General features: G+C 43.0%; 1 protein-coding gene across 1 annotated transcript in view; it reads left to right on the forward strand.

Annotated features, from left to right (window-relative positions):
* Nucleotides 1-23,397, forward strand: part of CFAP299 (cilia and flagella associated protein 299) — a 1,600,143-nt gene that overhangs the window by 1,525,282 nt on the left and 51,464 nt on the right. The window contains exon 5 of the mRNA XM_085643208.1: nt 8,640-8,769. Coding sequence (XP_085499334.1) covers nt 8,640-8,769 — 130 coding nt within the window. The remainder of the gene's footprint in view (nt 1-8,639; nt 8,770-23,397) is intronic.

The following is a 23,397-nucleotide window of genomic DNA, read 5'->3' on the forward strand; positions in this document are numbered from 1 at the left end:
TCCTATGTTTAACCTACTGTCCTAGCTAGCGTATGTTCATGCAATGAGCAGGATGACCCACACATTTTCATCACAATTTGTCTTGTAACAAATACAATTTGAATATACTGTAATACTTGCAAGATGTGTACTAATTTGGCACATTTTTTGAAGTGAGCTGCATTGTTATTGTCCTAGAATAAAGAAATGGGTACCATGGAGGTTGGTGTTTTCATTTCTTTCTCTGACTGCAAAGTGAGAGCATTTTGTTAAATGAACCATATGACATTCTTCGCAGTAGCGGCTCCTGGAGGGAGTGATGCGGGGCGGTGAGGCGGGGCGGGGAAGGGGCAGGGTGGGGGGTAGTAAACTACGGGATACGGCTGAACGGAGGGAAGTAAACAAATAAATAAATAAAAGAATTTCGTTGCGCGCGCTGCATCGCATTTGGCGATGCAGCACGCGCAATGACATTCGTTTTATTTATTTATTTACTTACCTCTGTTCGTCCGTATGCTGTAGTTTACTACCCCCTACCCTGCTCCTCCCCCGCCCCGCCTCACCGCCCCGCAGCACTCCCTCCAGGAGCCGCTACTGTCCTAGTGTAAAAAAAAGGCTATTGGATTTCATTTTTTGTAACACACAACAAAATTTGAATACTTGCAAATTAACTGGTCAAATATTTCAAAATACATCAGTAGTTAGAAACCAAAACAAAACTGAGCCTTTACTTGGTGATGCGCAAATGACAAATATCCGCTGAAACCCAGTTTCTACACAATAACGTTTGTGTACTATATCGTTGCATCAATAAATCTTTATGTGTTTGCAGATTTAGTGTCTCTTTCAATGGAGAATATGCTGTCTGTAAATGAGTGTGCTACCACACCATACTTTGGTAACATATTTACCACAGTGTGTGTCAAAGTGCACTACCAGCTACATACTACACCCTTACCACTCTCTTTTCGAATGGGCGTGGCTCGTTTGCTACACTTTTTCTTTGTTTGATGCTTAGACTTTTAACAGTCACTATGAGTTCAGTGGTGTAACATTAATGGCAGCACCTGCACTCTGAACATTGTGTCAGTGCTACTGCACACATTACATAAGTATGACACACAAAGTTTGGATCTATCTTTTCATACCTCATGCACTTCATTCCATCATGGCAGAAATACACCCTTACCTGGATCTTTAGGGTACTTCATTTACTGGAAAAAACAGCTATGCAAAGATAAACAATTCTGTGTGAAGGCTAGGGCCCTGATCACGGTGGGACCTGTAATCCCATTAGGGCCATGAAATCGTGTTTGTGCCAAAACAGAAATAAATGTTCAAGCAAATTGCGGGAGCATATAGCACATGTGCTGTTTGCGCACCTCAGAATGGATGATAATAACTTATGCTGATTGTGGATTGTTCCCCATTCTGTGGTGTGAAACACAGAATGGATGCACATCAAACACTTAGGTAATGATTACGAGTTTAGCGGACAGGTTGCTCCATCACAAACGTGACGGATATCCCGTCACCCGTATTATGAGTTGCATTCTAACTCTTAATCAGGCCCTTACTATTTGACATAACCCACAACCTTTCATGTATCATGACAAACAAGCCTTATAAATTCATGAAAGCCTTTAAAATTGAGTCTGCTAGAACTTTGAATGTACGCCACCAGAAGCGAATAGGCTGCCTTGCACTTAGCATATGATAAATTAAGGTCTTCCTTTTGGAATTTCCTAAAGTGTTTTCCCTTTTTTGATGTAATGTTGAAATTGTTACATTTCATGGATTTATTTTCATTTTTTTTTATTATGATACTTCACATTACAAATGCATGGATGCTTTTCTATGTGTTGCAGACAGGTAGTAATGCTATTTTGTATGTTTACCTATGGACTGGTCCCTGAAAGGTGTGATCCCTCCCCCGAAGTGAAACAGGAGGCAGCAGATTAAACGGTGTGGGTCTTGGTCAGTTGGTTCAGTGTAGGATTCCTCACTATGTTCAGTGGGATTAAAAGCCCATGCATGCATAGATTGGCTGTAAGACTGTGTACTTTGGAGGCTAAGTGACTGGTAATGTGTGGCGAGGAAGTGCATGATTAGGTGGCGTGTTTGGATGATGTAAAGGTAGTTCCCTCTATGGTAAGAATGTTCTGGAAAGTTGTAGTGTGGAGTGGAAAGCTTAATAGCCTGATTGACAGACAAGAGAGCCAGAGTAGCATTAATGTACTATGTCAGTCGTTTCTAAGTGCTGATAGCTCTGAATAATGGGCGAATGGAATCTGTAGCTTTTGTGGCAGCACTTGCTCATAATAGAGGACTGAAGATTAAAAACCACTGGGACCAGAATAGCCCAAACCATGCAATTATGACTCATAATAATTGATGCCCCGTTACATTGATGCCTTATTAAGAGAATCCAGACTCAAGATGGCACAAGGTGACAGGCCTGTTGGAGGGATAGAAAGGGGATTTTGTATTTGGACCACAGGCTCCCTACAAAAGTACTTTCATAATTAACTGAAGAAGTGTATAAGAGCTTCTACGGTGATGTGATTAAACAGCCGGAGTGGCCTACGCTTTTAATGGTGTTTTTGTCATTTTTCTTTTCTTTTCAAGTGAGGTTGAGGTCATCAACAGTTGATTTGCTGATATAGTCATCAGAGACGTTTTAAGGTATGGGCGAAGTGGGCAATGGCACAGGGCCCCCACCTTCCCATGGCTCCCTGGGAGAGTAAATTTTCTCTCCACCTCACTTCTGTGCATTTCTGGATCTCAGCCCTTAACATAAAATTCAACATTGTGTGGCATTACAGGACTTGAATTAGCAAAAAATGGGTAACACAATTCAAAGTTGTTCCAAACAGGGACCCTAAAACATTTTTGCCCAGGCCCCTGAAAATCCTTAAGATGACACTGATAATCATGGGGTGTAAGCTTATGTTCTAATCTGCTTAAATGTCACTCTTTGATAGCACTTTGCATAATGTAATGTGCTGTTAGAATTTTTGTCCCTCAGAATCAGGGTGTTTGTACATATGTAATGTGTTGTATGTGTCAAAACATGGTTGATGTGGGAAAGAGTATATGGCGGGATGGGAGTTAAAGTTAAGTCAGTACAGCAGTGGGTGCCAAGCTTTATATAGTACCTTAACTTGTAAATCGCCTTCCTTTAAAAGTTTTGTGGTGTAACAACTATTACACCCTATCACCTCCACTCTTATTTTAACTTTAGAATTTAGGGAATCTCATTGGCTTTCATTGAGTTATGACTATTGTAATGTTTGAGGCGAGACACATTCAGCATACACCCTGTTTGCTATTGTGTGAACAGACTTTCAGGGCAGTTTTCTGCTATTCTGACCTTTCTTACTCTTCGCCTTTCGTGCTGGGGCATGAGGCATAGCACAGGTGCCAGCTGTTCACAATTCCATACGTGGCTCGGGCAGCTGACATATACCCCTTCCCTCGAAATGACAATGCTCCTGGCTGCCTGCTCTCTACAGTAAGGGTTGACCGCGGCAACAGTCAGCTTACTCAGGCCTTCTTCCCCACCACTGACTATGTGCAGGCAAAGCAGGCCTGGAACAACTGAGAAGTAGCCGGTGGCCTATTCATAATTAGAAAGAGGTTGCAAGGCCAGCTGTGACCTGTTCTCGGCTTCCTTGGTCTGCAAAGTGGTGCAGGCCGAGGAGGACTAGGGCAGCTAATAGCTTCCCTGCAGCCTTGTTTGGTGGCCAGAACAGCGTGCCAGAACAGCTATGAGTTTCCCAAATAATTCTTCATCCTTATTTTGGGAGGGTGAAGTAGGCCTAAGAGAGGTAACGCCTACTCTGGCACTCAGTTTGCAGTTGCAAACAATGCCTTAGGCCAAGTATTACCTGTTCCAAACCTACTTGGCCACGCGACGCGGTGGGCCAGGCAGGGTTAGGGCAACTGACCTCATCATAGTGACTTCTAACCCAACCCATGTTACCCAGATAAGCCCAAGCAAAACTCAATAACCTGTAACCTGGACCAATGACCTGCCCTACTTTGCACAATGATTACTACTTCACCACTATGAGCCACCTCTTTTCTGGCTTAGTAACTTCCAGCCCGGCTCAGTGACTGCCAGTCTGATCAAGTGACATCTCCAGTCGAGCCCAGTAACCCACAATCCACCAATTGTCTCACAGGCCACCTTAGGTCTAGGCCGGGATCCAGATTGTTGAGTACCATGAAGATAATGATACAGAAAAACTACTTTAAAGAGAAGAATGTTTTCTACTATAAGTACTATGAATGGTGCTGCCTTTGTGTCAAGTAGAGAACATATTCAGAAAATACATACCGTTCAGCAACATTAACATTTCTAATGGAATCAGTACAATTCAGAAAGACCATAGTATGAAACTTTTATCATCTAAATAGAAGCGCTAATACTACTTACTCCTAATACTAAATACACATACTCCATCCTAATTACTCTTATTTACTATTACTCTTAATCTTACTTATGCAGACTCTTATTCCTACTCCCTACTACATTTACTCACTTCTACCTTTACTTGTGGTTACTCCTAATCTATTTACTCCTATAGGCTACTTCTTTTATCCCTACTCTTATTCCCACTTCCACTTATTCCTATGGGTCCTACTCTTATTCATAAGTACACCTCATCTTACTCGAACTTCTAGCATTACTACTATACTCACACTAGCAACGCCTCCATTTATGCCATTAAGCAAGGCGAGGGTGAGCAAAGCAACATACAATTTCCTCAATGTTCGCAAGCATCAGTGGAAGGTGGCCAAAAAATGTAAACCCTGTCTCCCTTGAGACTGACGAGGGGATGAAGGCAGGCAATGCACTCCCTGCTGCCATTCAGCAAAGTGGGGGACATCACATCACCTCTGTTTTCAACAAAATTACAAATTGTTGAAAAAGGTTGCCTCATTACTTTTCTCTCCCATTTCCGTCCTTTTTTGCAAAAATGGAAGACATCCAGGTATTAAAAAAGTCTCCTGACCATAAACAAAATGGGGGAAGAGGCAACAAAATTACACTTGGTCCATGGACAAGGCAAAGGGTTGAAAATATATCGTCCACCTTTGGGCAAGTAGGATTGTGTAAAAAAAATCTAGCATTCCACCTTTGAGCAAGACAGGGGTGTCAAAATGCAGTAAGTGTCCGCCACCGCACCGGTTGGCAAGGCATTGATGGGAAATATCACAAACTCACATAGGAGTTACCCTAATAAGGGGCAGGGTATGTGTCAAACAAACAAAAAAAATCCCTTTTCGCCAAAGAATTGAATCAATCAACTTGAGGAAATGGTGATATGGTATTTCAAAACTGCACAGTTAGTATATATATATATATATATATATATATATATATATATATATATATATATGCATATTAACTACTGGCAACCGCCAGTAGATAGTTATAGTTAGGACTGTGTTTCCATAGGAAATCTGAAAATTCTATTTTGAATAACTTTGGCGCCGGTTGACGAATCCTCGTGAAATTTTCAAAACTAATGGGGCGCTCTGCTCAGCTCCTACCCTGAAAGTCTCGGGGTGATTCGTCAAGCGGGGGCTGAGAAAAAAGGGGGGGTCCCAAAACACATTTTCCCCATGCATTTTCCCATAGGACCTTTAGTCGAAGGTACAGCCCGAACGGCTGAACAGAATTACTTGAAATTTGGCAAAGAGGTAGTCCTCAGGTCAGGCATGTGCCTTTTGCATATATGGTGTCAATCTGTTCAGTAGTTCCTGAGAAAATTGCAGTTAAAAGTACATAAATATCTATAGGCACGCACCGTGCGCGCACCGTGCGTGCACCATAACGTGCGCGAGCATAATTCTGATTGGTGGTTACATGTCAGTCAACAAGTGTCGGCCGCCATTTTGTGTGTTTTGTGTGTGACAGTGAAAAAGAAAGGTGGAGAACGTGAAAAGGGGGCAAGGTAGAGAGTTCCTGACCCCCTAGCCTTTGTCAGGGGGTCCCTGAAGGACCCTGAAGGGTGAAAAAAACATTTTTTTTTTTTTTAAACGCGGGGTGCGCACACCGTGCGCGCACGGTGAAAAACCTTAAAAAAAAAAAAACATTTTAAACGAGCCATTCCATATTACAGGATACAGTCAATCTATAACTATATACATAGGTAGCTTATTGTAAAATAAATATATAAAAATATAATAAAACATACATAGCTTAGCATTTAAAAAACCTTACAAATTCACTTAAAAAAACATAGGTTTCACACACGTTATAGTTAGGAATTAGCATTTAAATAACCTTGCAAATTCACTTAAAAAACCATAGGTTTCACACATGTTATAGTTAGCTGGACATTTCACTCGTAAAAAACCAATGAAATTCCCCCGTTATAGTTAGTTCAGATAACTATAACTCGCGCGCCCGCCATCCACTGCTGATGACGTCACATATTACATCACTCATGACATGGTCAGTGGCATCACTCATGACATCACTGATGACATCATCCTTGTGATAGAGTGCCGGTCGCGCGAGTTATAGTTATCTGAACTAACCAAACCGGGGGAATTTATATATATATATATATACAAAAAACATTTAAGTCAAATCAAAACAAAAACATCAAAGGTTGCAAACTTGCATAATATTTTTAATTATAAGCCAATAAGCTCATGCAAATAGAAATTATATGCATTTCAATATTTTATTCTTCATTAAAAAACATAATTATCTAGACTTCCAAGATTTCCAAACATAGAATACACTTAAAATTTAAGTTAAAAATACATCATATTTAAAGTGCTAGTGCTAGTGCGAACAATATAAACCCATAGGATGTCAGATTTCATAAGCACATTCAAATACACATTGGTACTATAATCATTATATAAGACACTTTTCGTTAAATCATTTTTTATTTAAAAACAGCTGCAAAAATTAAATGAGACTGTAAAGAAAACTGTTGATGCAGCGTTTCGGTGAAAGATCAACTATTAGTCACCTTCTTCAGGACAAGTATTACACATTATAAAATCATCACTTTTAAAACAACGGGCGCATAGAGAAAAAATGTGATGCGTCCCCTGGATCATGGAATAGCGTTCAAAAATCAAAATGTAACCATTCCTCTCCCAAGGATTAATAATTGCAGGTTAGATTTTGAACTGATGATGAATCTACAAAGAATTCAGACGTTTACTAGAAGATCCGGGGCAGCTAATACTCATCCATCTGGGTAACGCTGGTATATTAGGAAGACCTGTATTGTCTATTCGTGAATCGAGCTCTACCTTATATTCAATCGTCTCAATTGATTGTATATAATTAAAAAAAATTCAACCACGTAAATATTGTGACCATCCTTATCGCAGCTCGCTGTTTCAGAGTCTGTGCTTGATTAATGGGAAATATACCACCCCAAACCTTAGGCAAGGCAGTTGGTATGAGAAATAAAACCTATGTCATGGGTCAAGGCAGGGCACGCCACACGTGCTTGGGCAAGCCAAGTGTGTGTAAAAAAGTGTACCCTCACCCTTGGGCAAGGTGACAGGCCAAAATGCCCAAACTGTGAAGTACCCCCACTCCTGGGCAAAAAGGAAGTTGTCAAACATACCACACCCACCCTTGAGCAAGGCACAGGGGGAGAAGAAACACCCCCTGACCCTTGACCAGCTAGTGAGAGGTAGCAACACACTACCCTTTAGCTAGGCAGGGGTGTGTAAAAAATCTACTCTCAGGCCTTGGAGGTAGGTCAGCAACAGAGTAAAATTCCCACCACTCCCTGCTATTAAGCAATTCAGGGGTGGGAATTATGCCCCTTGCTCCACTTTTGGCAATACAAGAGGGGAGGCAAATAAAATAAAAAATACAAGCATCTAGAAAAAAAAACAGTAGAACCCTACAAACAAAGTAATGTTAATGGGGAGTAGTTCAGATTGCCGGGTTAAAAGAGAGGGTACAGCTACAATTTAAAAATCAAAAGTTTACCACCCTTAGCTCACACACCAACATACTCACTTAACCTTAGCTCCCACCCTCCAAAGTACGCTTTCCAAGCTCAACCATCTTTTCACTCATACAGAACCACATTACATTATGCACAATAATACAAATTATACTATTGTGCTTTTTGTGTTAAAGATTCTTGTACTTTGTTTTGGGTAACCTTATTGTAAATTAATGAGACTTTGCTCTAGATTCTCTCTTAATCTGCCATGAATGCTTATATTTTATTATATGCTAATATGTTCATTGTTATTATTATTATAATGCTGACTGATGACGATGATGATTATTTAATTGATGACGATGATAATGAATCGAGTGATAGTAGCTAAAAGTACTTGTTTTATTGTTGTTTCTTCAAAACTAAAATACTAAGACACACATCATTCCATCGCAATCAGTTCTGAGGACTTTATGTCTATAGGAGTAACCAACCACTTGGGGTTGTCTCTCTTTTTAGTACAATGCCGTTTATGGGCGGCTTTCATGTGTGAGATCCTCTCTCACACATTTTGCTCTATCATTTGTCTTGTTTTTTATATATCAGTTCCACATTTTAAAATTTTTATTTTTAAGGCCCTTTGTATTTAAACCTATATGGAATCATTTCTAATTTGCTTTACTTAAAGTGTTTGTGTTATTGGTTTCTTTACAGCTTTTACAACTGGGAAACTCATGTCTCTACTTCTAACCCAAGCCCAAACTACCAAGTGATCGCAGAAAATGCTTCCGGTTTACTCTTCAAAAACAAACGGGACCGGAAGATTATCAATGTGGATCCTAAGGTACAGTGCTCTGAACTTTGTATTCCTAAAGAATAAAGATAGATGTTAGTCCAATTTTTGAAAATTTGCATATGGGAAGAACCCCACTGTGAAACACCTACGCAGTGTCCTACTTACTCCAAGTTTTAAATCATTGGAATAAGGAGCGGTTTGTACAAAATACTAGGGGTGGCCGAATAATTCCGCCCTGCTGGAGGAGTTTGCTGAGTTTTGCCCATTCCAAGTTCAACTCGGAATGGGGAGTTCCAGCAAAATTCCCCCAACTACTGCATGGCAGAGATTTTTCTTGAAAGCAGCTCACCAATGTAAAGATGGCGAGCGAGAATTTGCGTCCTATAGCATGATTTTCGAGTGCTAGAACACCTCCCGGCAACATCTCAACGTGGGCGGCCGCGGCACGTTGTGCCAATTGCATTAAGGAAGCTGCCGCTGAGTAGAAAATCTACTTGAGCGAGTTGCAGAAAGAAGCTGCGTCTGCTGGCGTGCCGTGTGGTGCAGTTCACACTGATTTTACAGTGTGGAACAAGCTACCAGTGCCAAACATCAGGGCGAGCAGCATGGCGAGTCAAACTCCTCCCGCTCGCAGAACTCCACAGAATCTCACCGAGTTTTTTTGTAACTCCACGGAATTCTGCTGAGTGAAAATCAGCGAGGTCCACCCTCTCCTACAAAATACTTCAGGACTGCATTTTGGATCCCATTCCAGCTCTGATGACACCAGTAATAGGTGCAACACACTAATGAGTTATATTTGCAGTACTTGACCTCCAAGTTGACAGAATTTCCCTGAGTTAATTTGTTATATATTTTTTATTCTGTCTGTCTTTCATAATTTTGATTTATAGACCCATTATTTTGCAGCACCATGTAACTGAACTGGGACCAATTTGACTGGAATATGTTATAGTACACAATTGCTTATGCATACTTGTATTCACTAAAGGGACGTCTGAACGTTCATGCACAGGGAGACATAGCCAAAGAGGCTTCCTCGTACTCCACTTCATTCTGCATAATTCAGGTTTCACAAGTTCCATGCACATTTATTAGAGTTTTTCCAAGACTCTGATGAGAGAACAGCGGAAAACAAATGTGCCTGGTGCCCTCACTATGTGTGTCATATGCAAGTATGTCAACAACCAAGTAGTACTGTGTATTTTGTGGTTACGTTATGTTTGTAAAGTACAATGTTTGCCAATGCCTTTATGTTTGGTGTTAGAGGCTGCCTGGGTTATGTCAACTTGCTTGTGAGGGTGTTGACAAGTCTTGTCTCCCTACCCCACTGTCCAGGTCTCCCTGTCACAGGGCTTATGTCTCCCTGTTCCTGTACCCATGTCTCCCTGTCCAAGTTACTCAGGCTGTTAGCACCAGTGTCTCTCTTTTCTAAAGTCCTGTCTCTCACTGTTTTGTGTCTGTACAGCATTTCTTTTTCCAGTGTCCATTGCTCACCTTCTCAATTGCACCTCCCTTCTCTTCCACAATCCGTATTTCCTATCCAACTGTTTTGTGCCCTACCGTTTAACTTCCATGCTTCCCCGTTTCAAGGTTGGCGTCCTTCTGTTCCTGTGTCTGTTCTTCGCTGTGCCTGTGTATGCATTTTTCTTCCCCAGTGCCTGAGTATCATTGACGTCCCTGCCTGTGCCTCCATTTCTAGATAACAGTGTATTTTTGTCATACGTTTTGTGCCTCACTGTCCCAGTGTCAATGGCTGTTTATCATAGTATCTATGTCCCCCTTTTCCGGGATCTACATCGCACTGTTCCTGTGTTGATGTCGCCCCGTCCAATTGTCCATGTCTCCATGGCCAAATATCTGCCTGACCGTGTAACTCTGTATATCTATCTGTGTCCCCACGTTGCCTGGTCTGTGTCTGCTCCCTGTCCCACCTTCTAGTGTCCCTCTCCTAGTGCTCCTCTCTTCCTGTCCAAGTGTCCTTCACAGATATGGGTCTAGAATAAATGTTGTCCCTGAGGGTCAGCCGTCTGTAGGAGCAAAAACAGTTTAAATGCAGAAAGGGAGCAGGTTGCATGCAGATTGAAGATGGGTTTCTAAAGCCTGCTGCCACACAGAATGCACACAGCATAGGTCCTCACCTGCCCTATACACCTGGAGAAGGGTTACACTTGCAAGAATGCTTAGTAAATTGACATTTGTTGATCTCAGCAAAGTGTGTGCAATTTCTAGGTCCAACAAAAACGACCTCCAAAACCATAAACAAGCATTTCCAATGAAATAGGTCTCGCATTTGCGAGAGTTTAAGCTATTGGCATTGTAAATGACTATGCCTTTTATTTATCTGTTTTTATAATTAACACACAAATAAAAGGCATTGTCATTTACAATGCCAATAGCTCAAACTCTTGTAAATGCGAGACCTATTTAATTTCAAAGAAGCAGACGCCATTGTCCCGGGCTGCTAGGAAAGTGAAAGGGTAGCTGGCACACTGAATGCTGCAGGAAAGCATGTCATGCCTGCAGTAGCAGAAACTCATGAAAGGAAATAGTGCTTAAGACATACCATGTAACAACAGAAGTAAAAGGGCCAGTCCTCATGGGAGGTCCCAAATGTAGACAAGGAGGCACTAAGGAGGGACTAATAAGCCTATTAGAAGCCAGCATTTACGAAGGACAATGACACAAGCCAATGGCAAATATGGGCGGAGAGTGGGTGAGTCTTCAAGTCTATACTCAAATACAGCATGCCTCACAGAGCAGCGCATGCGCTGCCCAGGCTCGACCTAATTAATTCCAAACAACAAGAGGGATCCAGTAAAATTGGGCCAGGATACGTAATGTGCATCTCTGGTAACCTAATGAACACGTCCCAAATCATCCAGTCCCGGCAGAGAGGGTAGGTCAGTCTGCCTACTATGTTGGATTTATGGATATAACTCCTTGATTGTCCCCAACGCCTGCCGGCTACTGTTAAGGCAACACTCCTAAAATTATTTAGGTCATCCATGACAGCTGTGGGTACTCTACCCTCAGTGCGACTCATGGTAGGTAGGTTCCCCACTCTCCACGGTGTGTAGATAGTTCACTAGGTCCTGATGAATTGCCACAGATCCCCCTGACTATTAAGGCAAGAAACATGTTGACCCATTCAGAGTAGAGCGCTTTTATCTTGTACCATTACTATCAGATAGCCGCCACTCTTTTCTTTTTTAACCCAGGTGGAGAGCCATCTTGAATAAAGCTACTTCTTTGACTCCCCAACCTGTTTTTACTCACTTTTCACTACGCCACATCTACACTTCCTGAGGCACCTTACCCACACTTCACCTAACAGCAAGGAACTAAAGATCTCCATTAAAGAACTCCTTTATGGGTGCCCGTCGGGTATTGCAGGGCCGACCCGACGAGGAGCAGGCCCATATGATGAAGCATGACACCTAACTTGTTTGGTGTGTGAGGGCCTCAGTTCCGATAGGAGAAATTCCTCTCCTACAAAATATTGGATGTCCTTCAGTGACAACATTGAATTCTGTACCTCCCTACTTCTAACTGCCCACATTTAAGGAACTGCATACCCTCTTTTCTTGGCTCGACCTAATGAATGCCATTGTATCAAAAGGTTGCAAGTGTTAGTTAAAATGTGTACATATTTTGTATTTATTTAAAATGTTTGGTTGTTCAAAAATACAACTTTTAGAGAAGATAAAGAGAAATGTATAAATATATTAGGTAAATATGGAATACATAAAGACTGCTACTGCTTACAACCACCGAAATGTTTTTTTCTTTTTCTTTCTGCGCTCTATGGCAGTGTATGTGTTTTTCTGTTGTTCCCTTTATGTGCTTATTTTGTGTTACATTTTTGCCAGCCTCTTTTTGCTGTGCGTGTTGCTTCCCCTAAGGAGGAGGAGTGTCGCACCACTGCCTTGAAGCAGCAAAAGAAAGGACAAAATAAAATGATAACAGCTAATGTTATTATCATTTTATTTTGTCCTCCTGCTGCGCCAGCTTGCGTGAGGGGCGGGTCGGGCTGCAGAGCACAGGAGTGGTACAACCCTCCTAAGTTGGCCCAAACAGTCATGCAACTTTTCCTGTTCTCCAAGCAGCTGCATTACAGCCTGTGTGGAGAACATGCCCACCCCTCCAGTCCCTGGCAGCACTGACCAATCACAATGCAGCATTGCAGCATTGTGATTGTCTGTGGGGAGCGTGGGAGCCCTGGTGCTTCCTGTTTCACCCAAGAAGCCAGGAAGAGGACACAGGAGAGGTGGCGGCGGCCGACCAGCCTGCCTGCCAGGAAATAAGTGATTTTTTTTTTTTAAACCTGCCCCACTGCTGCTTCCAGGTAGCAGCCGTGACTGCCTAATTCTTACTTTGCTCTGTCACTCCTCTCCACTCTTCTGTTGCTTTTCGCCCCCAGATAGTACTCAGTTGCTCTGCCACTCCTACCCACCCCTTTTGTGCCTTTTGTTCCAAACCCACCTACTCCTTGCTTTTGCTCCCCCTGAGCATGTTGCTCTCCCCTTCACATTTTCCATTGATCGCCAACCCCTCTCCAATCCAATTATTCCCCCCCCCCCACTATTTCCTTCATGGTTGTGACAGCCTACCTGCTCCTCTTGCTTTTCATCTCTGCCCGCAATTACTCACTATTGCTCCCACTCTGTTCCCACTTTTTATTTTTCTTCTTAAAAATATTTTTGGGAAGGGCATGTCAGCCGCACATTGCTTTAGGAACAGTTGTTTCTTTATTTTTGCGCTCCCTACTTTTTCTTTTGTAATGTAATTTACAGTTTGAAGACGGCTATGGACCATCTTGGAAGAGTAAATTAAAATTATAAAAAAAGCCATAATGGTTGCTGGTGCGTTGCGGTGATTGGGAGTGTCTCATGACTTCATGATATGCATGCACTTGCTTTTTCTGTCTGAAAACCCATGTGAAAATGGACAGCTTCATACCTTATGATGCATCTGTTGCCATTTTGATTTTTTTTTTCATAGACACAAAACATTTCAAGGTTGTTGCTTGTATATCCTCATGGGATACACTGTTAGCCATTTTGAATGTATTTCTTTTTTACTATTTTTCACTATGGTTTACAAACAAGCACTAGCAAATCCAATAGCTTGCCCATCACATATTAAAGGTGTGACCTAGAACCTATGTCAATGCTTGTATATATGTATATGTTTTTAGATATTTTAAGTGATACATTATAGCATTTAAATTGCATAGAGAAGATAGTCCATTTCTGAACCTACTGTCTTTATTTTCTGCTTGTCTAAGCATTCACGGTATGCTTCACTCTTCTATGGTGTTCTTGATTCTTTACAAAGGGCTGATTTAGAATTGGTGATAACAGTATAGTCCTCATGACAGAGGAAATGCAGCCAGTGGATACCAGTCCTTATTTTTAACGGGTTCCAGATAATTAAAATTCTTCACAATGAGTCATTGTCAAGAGAATGCTGTGACTTCAGCAGACTCTTGGGTTATTTAGATCCTGGCAGATGGTCTGCTACCTCCACTTTGGTGGAAGATGATCTGCTGTATTTTGAGCAAAACATTATGGATTAAACCCGGATCTGTGGCTCTGAGTGAATGTTTCCATTGTTCAAAATTCCTTCCATCATCTGTTCTATTTGCTGTTGTAGCCCTAAGTTGGAAGGGTATGCCCAGAAGTGGGTCCCATGCTCACTGTGCCACTGGATACAAGCTAGCCTCAATGATGAGGGGGTGATACCCTGAAACTGGTCCCAGGATGATTGTTCCCAGACCAGGGTGGACCTGGCCTGGCAGTTCGGCCCGGACTGTTCACATGATGAGCAGGGTCAAGACTGATATGCATATATGGCTGGGTCGAAACTGGGGTGGCATGGTGAGCAAAAACATGATGGATTAAACTCAGATTTGTGACTGGGGTCCCGTCCTGCCTTGTAGGTATCTCAGTGCTGCCAAAACCGCTCCCTCACAGCACTGGTTTGCTGTCTTAGTTCCATGTTTAAAGCACTTGCTCAGCAAAGTTTTTTGATTGAGCAAATAAACTCGCAAAACTGTATTTGTGTTTGTTTTCGAATTACAAAAAACAAATGGAGCCAACATGCAGGGAGTTTACTTCCTACATGTAAGAGCCATTCTACATTTTCCCTGCCTTTCCATGCTTTGCAGGGAAAATGTGTCATGGGTGCCTGAACTTAATACTGTGAGATGTTCCATCTTGTGGGCTAATGGTCCCACGGCGTTTCTTCATCGATCTGACGATTAGGAAATAAAAGAAGCTCCAAAAGAGGTGCTAAATGTGAAGGTAAGTTCTCTGGCAGGTCCAAACTTTACCACATGTTGTTGCATACACTTTTGACTGATTCTGGCTGTTGCAGGGATTCTGCTCATGCACAGAACTATGCGCAGGAAACCAGGACCTCAGTGAATTGTGGTGTACCAAAAACTCACCTCAGAACCCAGAACCCCTATCCGACCAGCATCAGTGTCCCATTCGTTATCCGTATTTATCTTGGCGGTCCCAATGTATAGACAACCCAGAACAAGCGACTTAGTGTATTCTCAGGAATGGTGGGAATCAGAAATACCTGTTCGTTAATATTCTCATATCAGTCCACAACAAGAGTAAACAGAGACACGGTAAAGTTTAAAGAGTTTATTTTATAAACCTCGTGTCCTAAGATGCAGTACTTTGGCTAACATAAGCAGACAAATGATTAAAATCAAAACCATCAGCATAGTTACAATACCATAGAAAATGAAAGGGGAAATCATAATATAAGGACAGTGGAATACAGCCACCTTCCTTTCGCTAGTAAACTAATATTATTATACTAATAGAAGGTCTCTAGGCTTGAATGGGGAACCCCATACCGTAAAGATCAGCTTAGTGGAATCACATCACAGGATCAGGTGTACTCTGCTCCTGGGAAAGCTCTTCTTCCGAATGTGTGCATCAAGCATGCAGCCTGCAATATTAAAAGCGCTCGACTCTCAGGTATTTGCAGCTGTGTGCGTGTTATGGCTAAATAGTGGGCCGATCAACCTGAACCCAAAAACATGCACCGTCTAGCGACCCAGACTGTTTCTTTACACAATGTTCAGACCAAGGTCGCAGCTCATGGCTAGGGATGTGAACAACAGACAGTTCTCATGTGAAGAAAAGGCGAGCAAGCATTTCTCAAATAATAACATGTAACTGCAGTGTCGTGTGCAAAAGCCGCTAAAGTGTCAAGATGGCTTTCTAACATCTAACGCGGTTATGCTAACTTAGCAATGTACGTATATAAATTGCAGCCCTCACTACACCCCCCCCTTGATCGGACCACTAACCAATAGGGGTACAATTAAGGAACGCAGAGTTCAAGTTCGATAGAACGGAACTAAGAGCACAAATTGGAAATCTATATAAGGGCAGTGAAGGTTCGAAGAGAAGAGAGAAAAAAAAACAATTTAAAGGAAAAAAATATTATCGATGGATGTCGAATTTTAAGGCAAAAGTTCTTCCAAAGGAATGTTGGATGACATCCAAGTTAATCCATCAGCGTATAAGCACAGTAAGTAGCAACGGCTTCCAAGAGGAAATCATTGGAAGGTCCTGCAAAATTATCTGCCATCCAGTTCAGCAAGGGGAATGAACACACATGTTCTTCGACAACTGGAGCCTCTAGTACCATCAGAGGACAACTGGCGTGTTCTTCAAGATAACTTCTTGCCAGGAAGTCATCTGCAGCCGTACCGATGTCCCAATTCCCTAGGACTCCATGTGCTGCTCCACAGGCCATAATCCTGACACCAGAACAGTCCAACTCATGAGCCACTAAGTGGCTCATTAGTCGATCATAATCCGGGGCGGGGGACACCAAGTTTGACAAGCACAAATCCAGAGCCCATTGGAACGGACACTCTAGGCAATGAAAGACAGGTTGTACGCATGTAAAGTAGGGAAACCGGAAGGACAATCCATAGGCTAAGCTCAAGGTTGCCAGTGGTAGTGTTCCATAGTATTCAAGCATCCGGTTACAAAGATGGAGCAGCCGGGACAGGCTGTTGTGTGACACAAATTGTGCAGCCATTGCGCAGCAAGCAGACCAACAACAGCACCCCAGCCACGAGGGCGAGAATCAACGGTAGACCTCCAAAGACGCTGGAAAAAATAGAATGAAAAAATGCAGGGATCACACCAAAAATAGTTTGGAAGGAGGTCACGAGGCCGGAGCCCACAATTTTGAAAAAATGTGCCAGGCCACTTGTTGACGAGGCATTAAAGATAGTCTGAATCAGGGCACCAAAATGCAGTGGGAGATCAGTATTCATAAGCGCTTGCACCTCGGTGCGCGTGTTTGCTACGTGAAGGACAAATGTTTCCCGGGACGAAGTCAACGCGACTTCTTTTTGAGACAATAGAGCCCTTATTCTGCTCATCTTGTTGAACTCTGCTTTCAAGGTTGGAATGGAAGGCCAGATGGATACATCGAGCCGCCCTTGCGGGGGTGGGAAAAGGACGTTATTACTGCAGACTACTCTCTGTGATACAGTCACTATGTAGGGAATTCTCACTAACATCCCACAACAAGCTTCATTATTTAATAGCAAATAACTAACGTTAGCCAGCAGCGTAAATGACGGTGTAATGGCTGGCACTGGAATCCCTTTCAGGACGCAAGCTAAATTAGGAGCGTGCACATTACATGCACCATGAAATTGAATGTGCCGACACACCACAGAGTGATCCGGAGTGGAAGTGCACTCTTCACCTTTTAAGTAGACCTCTTTACCGTCTCTCACGCACCTGTATGTGAATGGGAGTGACCAAACTTCATGCAGGAAGGCAGTACCTAGCTGTTCATATCTGCCTAGCGCATAATGTTTCATGCAGGAACTGAACTTAAACAGGGGAAATGGTAATGTGATTAACCCGTGGATAAACCACACAGCGGAGTTCAAATCGGCTACAGAGAAAGGCAAAGGTTCTAACTTTTCAATGTGCAGCAATGAGTATGTTGCATCTTTCATGGACATGAACTGTTGTTTTGCAGTTAAATTAAAAGGAAGGAACAAAGATGAAGTATTCATGTAGTCCCAAGGGACTTTCCCAGCCTTTAACGTTTGTAATGTCCATGCAAATTGCATTATAGAACGCAATTGATTTTGACCATGATATAAAACAGACACATCATCCTGCACAATGTCAACAACAGATGAAACGATATTATCTAACGTGTAAATTCTGGAAGACAGGGTGTTAATGCTATTTTCTAAAACAGCCAATACCTTCTCCATATTGGCTTGATCAATAGCCCGTAATCTGGATGCAGCTTCAATTTGTGATAGCTTCCCACCTTCGTTATAAACAGCATATACCCATCTTTTGGACCTGCCAAACGCAGGACCCTTAACAAAATCATTCAAATCTATTTTGTCATGTAATTGTGATAAATGAAGTTTAACAGATGCTAAGGTGGAATGTTGCAGCCAAGATTGGCATAACTTCCCTACAGAGTAGGTAGTTACAGTATGAGAGGATTCAAAACGGGGGTCCACACAAACCTGCGTATACCCAGGATTTAAATCCAGAAACCGATGTTGACAGGAATCTGAGCTTGTTTGCCATATTAACCACCCTTCCGGATTTAATTTGGAAATTTTGAAGGATGTGTTAGAAATGTATGACTGCAACGCAGCAAGGGACAGATCTGTATGATTATCCCAATTAGGATAAGCACCCAGATCCGGAGTAGAGGGAGAATTTAATTTTTTAGAAGTAGCCAATCCAAAACAGGTGGTCTGAAAAATTGACGATTTCAAAAACAACATGTGGTTCGGGATGAGGCAGGCACGATGCAAAGCTTCTGTTCCCTGTACCTGCCACGGTTTAGAACCCCAAACCGATTTAAGATCAATAGTTGCTTTCCACAGATCATAACCTCTGATTGCCAAATCATCCATAAAGGATTTGGAATATAACAATTTCGTGTGTGTCAGCCTAACTTTCGAGGCAGACTCAGCTGCCACTTTAAAGTAAAAGGAGGCAGGATTTGAAACACTGAAATCAGAAAAATATGTTAATTTGTTCATTAACGTGGTGGAGCTGCCCAGCCTAGGCGCTGGACAGTGTTCCCATTGCGTGTAATTTATAAAAGTTCTAAACGTATTGGCTTTGTGAAGGAAATGATTGCCATAATGTTGATAGCAAAACTGCTCATCATAATTAGCAGTATCAAAATACAAATCCTCAGCATCAAACGCAGCATAATATTTCAAATCAGAAAACAATGCTTCTATGGCTTGAACATCCCAATCATCTGAGCGGAGGCTTTGCTTAACTACATCACCCATAGAAACACGAAATACATTTGGCACATTGATTACTTCAGTGGGACCATGAATTTGAAATTTAACAGCATCCCACGCAATCCCATCCAACACAGGCCAGGCAGTAATATTCACAAAAGTCTGGTCCCTTTTCATGATATGTGATGAGGAGTGGGGGGCCAAAGTTCCACCAATTAGTCTAATTGTAGATCTTTCTTTTAGGTAGTGTCCATTCACAAGACGAAAAAACACCACCACAAATCCAATGGACATGAACAAAAAAATAGATATGAGCACCAGCCAAATGTAAGTCCAAGTGGGAATTAAAAAATGTCTTTTAAACCAGACAGCAAAAATTTAAACTTTTGATGGGGCATTGGAAGTCATTGAGTTAGTGTCAAAGGAGAAGCGTGACTGGTTAACTGCGGTACATCTGCAGGATAAGCATACTCAGTATCTTCAGGTAGACCACCCGCTGTTGGTGACAACAAAGGACCAGTAACTGTATGCATCTCAATGGCAACATCAGACAAGGTGGTAGAAACTGGAGCCAAAACAGAGTTTCTCAGCATCGCAGGGCAAGAAACCGCTGGAGTCATACTAAGAAGAATCGGCCACTCGCTGTAGCTTGACATTGTCAATAGAGATGTACCTGTTATCCTTGCGACCAGGAAGTGGAGGTAAAATGACTGTTCGTGTACCCTGCACGCCAAGCACTGGAACCGGTGCACGATATGAGGGGCCAAACTCCTTCTTGTTCTCCACCTTCTCACGGACCAGATCACCAACTCGAGGTAGCCAGCCGACTACCGGAATCTGAAGCGCAGCATCAGATGTGGAGGGCATATGTTCCTTCGCGAGACTGTCTCTGGCTTCTTGTAGAGTCTGCAATACAGCACAGTGATCATCTACGTCAAAGGGTGCGGCAGACGCCTCCATGTCTAGACCATCAATGTCCGGGACAAACATTCATATGCCAAAGAGCATCATTTATGGGGTCCGCCCACCCAGAGACCTTCTAGGGAGAGTATTAAGGTTGGACGTTATAAAGATGGGCTAACCAGTTCCGGCCAGTGCCTAAAACCCTAGCTGTCAAAGATTGCTTTAAGTCACGGTTCATTCGCTCCACCACACTATTACCCTCAGGTCGGTAGGGAGACGAAAATTTGACTTGGACCCCCACATTTCTCATGGCTTCTTTGTACGCCTTAGAGGCGAATGCAGGGTCCTGATCAGAATGAAAGGTACCACACGCAAAACTTCCCACAAAGACACGCAAATCCCTGATGACAGTACGGCCATCAGCACTCCTTTGTGGCCATACCCACAGAAAACGTGTGCATAAATCCACTGCAACCAAGATGTACTTGTGCGCAGTATCAGAGGTGAAAGGAACGCAGTGATCTAGATAAACACACCCTAGTGGTTTATTAGATATGTACAACTGAGTTTGTGGTGGACGCGCAGCAGTTGAAGGTTTAATCTGCTGGCAAATGTCACAATCAAGAACATAAGCGCGAGCTTGTTTATATAAACCGCACCACCAGTAGCGTTGTTGTAACAGCGATACAGTAGCTGCAATGCCGGCGTGGGCAGAGGCCATACCCTCGTGAGCCGCTAATATCAAAGATGGTCTGCAGTCCGCGTTGGGAATCAATCTGTCACCAACGTCGTTAATCCTCACTAACGGGACGTTATCAGGACTTAAGTGATAATGGTAACGAGAAGGGAAACCTCATGGGTAATTACTTCCCATTTCTGTAGCAGCAATAGCTGCCAAGATGTCATCATTGATCTTACTTTTGGATCTTGTAACTGCTGCTACTCAGTATGTCGCCACTGCTGTTTTTGCAGCCTCGTCAGCTAAGCTGTTGCCGACAGCATGGACACCAACTCGTTGGTGACCAAGAGTGTGAATAACATTCACGAGAGGCAGATGTTCTTTAAGTTCTGCCACTCGAACCCAAAGCATTTTATGCTTAATTATGCTACCTTTGGAATCACGGTATTAATTTTGAGACTAAAAATATAGATTGTCGTTGTAAGATTGAACACAATAAAACGAAACACTCACTATAATAGTAGTGACCCGAGGATCATCAAACTCCAGTGTGAGCACCAGAGCACGGAGCTCTGCCAACTGTGCGGTACAATCACCCAATGACTGCGTATACACGACATCAGATTGGAATTCACCATTCACGAAAGTACCCACCACAATTGCGCAGGCCGCTGAATAGGCATGCTTCGATCCAGTCGCTGGTTGCGCAGAACCGTCAGTGTAAATGACACAATGGTAATCCTCGAGAGGGCGCAAAGACAGAGGAGCTGTATGAACAAATTCATACTGTAAGTACTCCTGAGTCTGTAATGAGGCGCCAAAGATATAGGTGACGTCGGGCGATGTCAAGGACGTCGGGCGATGTCAAGGAAGTGGCCCATTGTATCCACCGAGGATGCAAAGGTTTAGAATTCGGTACACTCGCTTTGGTCACTGCCTCAAGGGCAGGATATGGTTTGATCACCAACATGCGTTTTCCTTGCGACAGCGCTCGTTCTTTAAGAATTGCCATCTGTACTGCCGTCAAAACTTTCTCGACAGAGGAAAAGCGCAGTTCAGCCGAAGTGTACAGGTGTGATTTATATGCAATGGGAACGGTATCGCCCTCATTGAACGTTAAGTATGTGAAACCCACTGCGCCTGGCACAATTCTTATTACCAGGTTAGTGCGGTTGTCACGCGTCAGTAAGTATTTTGAAGCAACAAGATCAGCTTGCAGTAATTGCAAAATAGCTGAATGCTCCGGCAGCCAGCATGATTTGGAAAAAGTAGGTTGTACCAAGGCATAAAGCGGCTTGATACTCTGGGCATAATCAGGAATGTACGTACGACCGAAATTCAGAAAGCCCAGCAAAGACTGTAATTTTTTCAGTGTTGTAGGAGCACGCAGGCATGCGCACTTCTCCAGGAAGTGCGGAGCCAATCCTTGACCCTCATTGTTGAGTTTGTAACCCAAAAACAACACTGTATACTCTGCAATGTGAGACTTCGCAAAGTTGAATTTGTAACCGAAGTCTGCAAACATAACAATAATGCGATCAACGCGACACAGATGCGGCCACAACTCGTCATCTTTGAGATAAATATCATCAACATACGAGTACGCATCAGGGTCAATGCTCTCTAACAGAGAGACTACACGAGCGGCAAAGACGCCAGGGCTGTTTTTATAGCCCATGGCTAATCTCTTAAACTGTTTTTGTTTGCCGCCTGAAGTAAACACTGTCCAGTGACTACTAAGAGAGGACAGGTTATGGCTGTAAAAGCCATTGGAAATGTCAAGTGTGGTCTTAAACCATTTTCTCACGAGACTATCGACGAGAGCAGAACTGTGGGTATTCTGTACGGCGCATGTCCGGCAATGAGAGTTTAAATGCCGGTAATCTAAAACTAGGCGGTGCGACCCATCAGGCTTCGTCACAGTGAATAAAGGATTATTCATTGGTGACACACATGTTTCAATAACACCTTGATATTCCAATTGTTCAAGGATTTCGGCGACGTGAGGTCTTGCTTCGCGACGCATGGGATATTGGGGTTGTGGCTGGGGCATAGACCGCAACGGAATCTCATGGCTGGGGAACAATTTATCCCAGCCTACCTGAGTACGATACAAAGCCGGTGCTAGCACCAGAGCCCACTCCTCAGCGAACTTCTTAGCGTGGTTCTTTGGCAATAGAATATCGTAAGAAGAGGTCAGATTATCCCCAAAAATCCCCTGAATTGTACGTTGTATGTCACCTTCAATTAAGAGGACTATATCATATAGTCTGTCAGGGGGAGCCATTCTAGTGTCAGCAGTTTCTACAGTAATGAACGTGTCAGTTGCTGTCGCCCCCAGATATGGACGCAGTGCTTGTCGCACTACTGTAACTTCCGCCGCGCTGTCGAGCAGCGTTAGTGCCCATGTCAGGTTCCGAAGCTGCGTCCGCACTATCTGTGGCATACCTCGCTGTTAGCGCAGCAACCTTCTTCTTTTGAAACGGGGGTCGTTGACGTGCAGACTCGTCCTGCTTGCCTTTACCGTCAGTCTGACAGGGTTGCTCACGTCCTTGTTGGGCACCCCGTCCTTTCCCACGGTCTCCGCCACCGGACTGTGAAGCCGATGTTTCCTGTGAAGAACAAGGAGAACGTTGTTCAGAAACCTGAAATCTATCAGGTGACTTAATACTAGAGCGATCGCGCAGATCATATGTGCGTTCACTAGTCGACTGTACAGGTGAGGCAGGACGAGACCCCTGTTTCTGTTGCTGCTTCCCCTGTTTCTTTGTTCACCAATTTTGTTTTGGAAAATTTG

This window comes from Triturus cristatus, chromosome 2_2 (genome assembly GCF_964204655.1).
Source record: "Triturus cristatus chromosome 2_2, aTriCri1.1, whole genome shotgun sequence".
In the NCBI taxonomy this organism is placed as follows: Eukaryota; Metazoa; Chordata; class Amphibia; order Caudata; family Salamandridae; genus Triturus; species Triturus cristatus.